The sequence below is a fragment of the Cyprinodon variegatus genome, unplaced genomic scaffold (genome assembly GCF_000732505.1).
Source record: "Cyprinodon variegatus isolate N-32 unplaced genomic scaffold, C_variegatus-1.0 Scaffold698, whole genome shotgun sequence".
NCBI lineage: Eukaryota > Metazoa > Chordata > Actinopteri > Cyprinodontiformes > Cyprinodontidae > Cyprinodon > Cyprinodon variegatus.
In genome coordinates this window covers 189,337-194,428 of record NW_015151151.1, presented here as the reverse complement: position 1 = coordinate 194,428, position 5,092 = coordinate 189,337, and the positions used below count along the sequence as shown (strand labels likewise).

The following is a 5,092-nucleotide window of genomic DNA, read 5'->3' as shown; positions in this document are numbered from 1 at the left end:
CAAACTATCGTATCAATAAACTCTTCTAATTGCATCTTTCTCTCTCTGTGAGTTTTTCAGATTGAAATGCCTTTAGTTGGCTTCACGATGCTAATAGGAAAGAGAAAGAATCTGCTAAGTTTGAAATGAACCTTTGGTGCAGCTCAGTTTTACATGACTTCATTCAGCTTCTGCTGTGTGCTCTGTCAACATTACCTCCTCAGCACACAGCCTCAGACTGACAGACCACTGACTGTGCAGAGACATGGCAGATGGATTTTAATTACATATAAAGCAGCAGAGGCAGAAATTGGGCAGTACGGGACCACGGTAAACACAGAAAAATGTTCTCAGTCATTCTTCACGCACCTGCAGCCATCATCTCAAACCATCATCATCATCATTCATAGCACGGAGCACATTTGCTCTGCAGGACACCCACTGAATATTAGATGTAGACACACGTCTGTAGTTATGGATCAGTGGATGATCCACAGTCTAGCATCCATTTCACTTTGTCACTTCAAGAATATTTACTTTTCGTGTAATTGTTCAGTTCTGCTCAGCTTTTTGGCTTCAGTATGGAGGGTCAGTTTGGGACAGGGTTCTGTTTGTTTAAAAAATTAGACATTTTACAGAAACTTAAGGGTGGCTCTGAAATAATGAGCCATTCTCTGAGGAATAACCAATAGTTTAATTCAATTTCCATTCAATAAGTTTATTTATATAGCACCAATTCACAACACATGTCATGGCACTTTCCAGTTCACCAGATCATCCAGTCAAATTGATTCAAAGTTTTCTATCTAAGGAAAACCAGTTAATTGCATCGACTCATTGACTCTTCAGCAATCCCTCACACTAAGCATGCTTGTTGTGACAGTGGAGAGGAAAAAAACCCTTTTAACAGGAAGAAACCTCCGGCAGCACCAGGCTCAGTGTGAGCAGCCATCTGCAGAGGCCAACTGGGGTTCAAGGAGACAGAAGCACTGTTTTCTGCTCCATCACTATTATAGGTCACAGAAAACAGTGTAGCACCTGGACTAAGCCTAGGGATAATCCTGGGAGAATATAGATGGTATTACTAGTTGCTTCTATGAGACACTCTGTTGCATAGATATAGAGTTAGGAGTTTAAAAAGCTCCTTTCCCACTCAACTTTGGGTTGTACCACATATAAAGTGCAGGCCATTGATTTATAGTCAGTAAAAAAATAACTATTTCTGAGGTAACATTTCTTCTGCACTAAGGCTCTTCTGTACAAGCCGCTCAGAATTTGTAGTTTTTGTTTAATTTATTTTTGAAACTTTCAAAGAAATGCCTGTGCAGATGTCCTTAAATCGGAGGCAACTGGACTTTCTCATCTTCAGTTTGCATCTAACTTGAAATGTGCTCAGGTAGACAGACAGGTGTTATGACTACAGACTGCTTTTTTATAGAAAAAGATTCCTGGGTGAATATGAGAACATTTTCAGAAAAATTGAGCTAAAGTCTGATTTTTCAGTTTTTGGACAAAGAGGACAGATCACTTAAAACAAGAGAGACATCTTTGCTTAAAGCAGGGCTGCCGAAATCTGGCCCTCGAGGGCCGCTGTCCTGCAGGTTTTTAGATATCTTTTCAGGCTTCAGCACAACTGATTTCCATTGAAAGCCAATTAACAGGCTGATGCAATCATCATAATCCCCTGTGCTGAAGCCTCTAAAACCTGCAGGACAGCGGCCCTTGAGGGCCGACTTTGGGCAGCCATGGAATAACAATGAAAGCAATCAGTGAACAGAGGAGAAGGATTGTGGATTTAGATCACAAGCAATCAAAATTTAGTCTAAGATCTCATACTGAAGAAGTTACTCAAGCGAACTCATATGATTTAAAATGCCAAACATATGACCCATACAGAAAAACCAGCTCCAAAAAACAGGAAAATGACGAGTGGATCATTGATTTGTATCTGGTAGCAAAATATAGTTAGATTTGATTTAGCTTAGATTAAATATTATTTTAATATCTCTTTTTTTATTTGTGGCTATACAATGAAGTAGATTTGTGTGATTTTTATATTTATTTATTCATTTCATATTTTTCTTTTTTGATATCATTTAAATCTTTAGAGAAATATAAATACATCTGTATTAAAATATTTAAAGTTTTGACTTAGCCTTTAACAGCAAGTACATTTGCCTTCACCTTCAGCACAAGACAACCATCTAATTTCTAAATAATTTAAGGATCAATATTTAAAATCAGCTGAAGGAGTTTGTGATATCTGAAATGAAAACATGGTCGTTCTTTTTGCTTTTGTTGGTTTTTCATCCTTGTTTTATCCTCAGTGGTAATTCTAGTTATTATTCCCTTATTTCTATTCTTTGTGTTTTCACAGAGAAACATTGTTTGAAATAGAGCAGCGGTGGTACGATTAGTGTATTCAGGGCATGCTCTCCTCTCTCTGTGGTAGTCCTGCAGCAGGACTCCACATCCGACGCTCTGACTGCTGCTGAGTGACATTTCTGTCCTTTTCAGCCATGCAGACAAACAAAGCACAGCGACTCCAGCAGCAAGAAAATCCATCTTCCCAGGACCACAAATGTTTCTTCTGCCTTCTTGACCTTTGCAGTGATTTTGTTATTTAGGCAGCAATCAGCTCCATGATTTCAACGTGTCTTTTTCCCTGTTTAAGCTGCAGCGCAGAGCCTTGCTTTAATTTCTTTGAGTTTTACTAGTGCATGAGGTCCATTTAGGCTGATGGTACCACAAAACCCCTGATGAAGCTAAAGGTCAAACTATCAGTCATGTTTGATTTGTATTTGACGCAACAATATTTATACACACAGATGCATTTTCAGTTCAACTCAGCTAATGTATGCTGTTCTTGCTTTCATGCTGCATGCTGTTTGAGTCAGCTGGTGGGTTAGATTTACATGTCTCACTCCTTTGCCACACGTACTGCTAAAAAGATTATTTTAACAACTGCTGGAGATTATTATTAAGTCAAACTAGGAAATAGATAAAAAAAATTGGATTTTAAGGCAGTACTTTTTTTCATTAAGTATTCCAGCCTGTACAGCAAAGTGAGTCACAGTACCTCAAATGTTTCTAGACTCTGATTTAACCAGATCTGTAAACTAATTCATAGCCTTTTACAGAACAAACCTCAAATTTTCCTGCATCCAAATTAAATGAAAATATGCAATCATTTTTATTTCATAAAGCTGAGTTTGGGTGAGGCTGCCCCCACCCCGGCCCCCACCGCCTCCTCTATCACTGGGCTCACACAAACAGAGTTTTTGCCCTGACCGTAACTTACCGTAGATTTTCCTGACTGGGACTCATCATGCAACAAGAATCTTGTAGTCTTTTTTTATTTTAAGACAAGCCTCATAATAAGGCTGCACTTTCTGCTACTTTCTAACTGAAAATCATTGAAAATCAAATATTTATTGCTGTTTATCAGTCAGAAATCTGGCAGAGGGGAGCCATGTCTTGAGAAGCCTTTGGCACAAGAATAAAGCCAGAAATGAAGTCAATCGAGTTATAGATGATAAAAGAGTGCAGGGCTTCATGAGACATTAGCATTCATGTTAGCAGCCTCAGCTTTCAGAAATCTTGGATCTTTAGTTGATCATCCAATACAATCCCTTCAATAATCTAAAAATAATTCACCAGCTGTTAAAATAAAACAAACAACTGAACTTTTTTTTTTTTCAAACCAACCCAAATGCATCACAGCAGACAATAACCCATGAGACTTTTCAGCAGAGACCACAAACTATTTACTTCACACATGTCTTGTTCAATTAGAGAAACAAGCACTTATCAGCTGCAGATCACAAAGGAAAACACTCACCGACAGCGATGATGTTGGCAGACAGGAAGTGGTTGCAGACAAAGCTGACAGTGCTCACAAAAGAGTCTTCCTCTGTTCCCAGGGTAGTCCCAGATTTCAGCGACAGGTTGGGAGAGTCGGCCACCATGGCCATTCTGGCTGCCATAGATTCCATAATGGCCGATGTACAGTGTGATTGACAGGCCTGTGATGCCGGAGGTCTAACAGAGTAACAAGGTTTTTTAACTGAAACAGCTGACCTCACACTCGAAAGATCCTGGCCCTGTCTGTGAACGATGTTGTCCAGTTAAAAAGTCAAATACTTATTCAGATCCTTACAAATACGCTTCTAAAGTTCTATGGAGTTTCAGGGAGAATGAGGAGACTGAGAAGGTATAGATTTTTTTTTTAAAAAGGGTACAAGGCAGATATTTTAAAAAAGGAATCTGCAGTTGCAGTCGTAGTCGTAGTAGCAGTTCTCAGATCAGGAGATATCCAAAGGTCTTTCAAAATATCTTGCACTGCTTTTAAAAAGGTCCATTGAAATGAACTGATGCTAGAAAATCAATTTCTTAAGAGTCTCTTCAGATCCTTGTTGATGTACTTCTTTCAGAAAACTGTCTTAGTCCATAACAGTGAGGTCTGGGACTTGATTTTACCTGCAGAAGAAAAGAAAAAACACACACACATGATGCACTTACTCTTATCAGTACAATTTTGCACATTTGTTCCCTTAACCCGATCTGAATTCCAAAAAATAAATGATACGGAAAAGGAGACATTTCTGTTGTGTTTTGTCATGTCTGTTTACCAAAGAGCAACACAGCTGTCTGAAAACTGAGTAAACCTCTAAAGTATATTGACTTGGTGATGCTTTCAGTTTTTCCCAAAATATTGGCTTCTCCAAACAAAAGCAATAAGTCTTGGCTGCCTTTTTATGCTTTAGAAAGTATTTGTTGCTACTCCATATCTAAAACTATGCAAGAACCATTTTTTGTTTGAAAAATGTCAAGTCTATGCAGGATTTTAAAGCCTCTATTTGTTTCCTGAATGTAAATTAATGGGATAAAATAGATTTGATGGTGTGTGACATTTCAAAGTGTTTAAGCAGATGGCACAGGACTTTTCATATTTCCTTTTTGTTTCCCTTTTTTCCTTTTATCTAAAAGGCTTCTTCAGCTCTTAACATATGTTAAACATGATCATTTTTACAACAATAATCACATAAATAAATCCATTAATGGGCAAGAGGGGATGTACTGAATACAGAATGTCACTGCCTCCATTCAGTTC

General features: G+C 38.2%; 1 protein-coding gene across 1 annotated transcript in view; it reads right to left on the bottom strand.

Moving 5' to 3' along the window:
* plch2 (phospholipase C eta 2) overlaps nucleotides 1-4,175 on the bottom strand; it is a 207,014-nt gene extending 202,839 nt beyond the window's left edge. Inside the window, exon 1 of the mRNA XM_015394604.1 lies at nucleotides 3,821-4,175. Coding sequence (XP_015250090.1) covers nucleotides 3,821-3,974 — 154 coding nt within the window. The 5' untranslated portion in view covers nucleotides 3,975-4,175. The remainder of the gene's footprint in view (nucleotides 1-3,820) is intronic.
* Nucleotides 4,176-5,092: the final 917 nt, after the last annotated feature.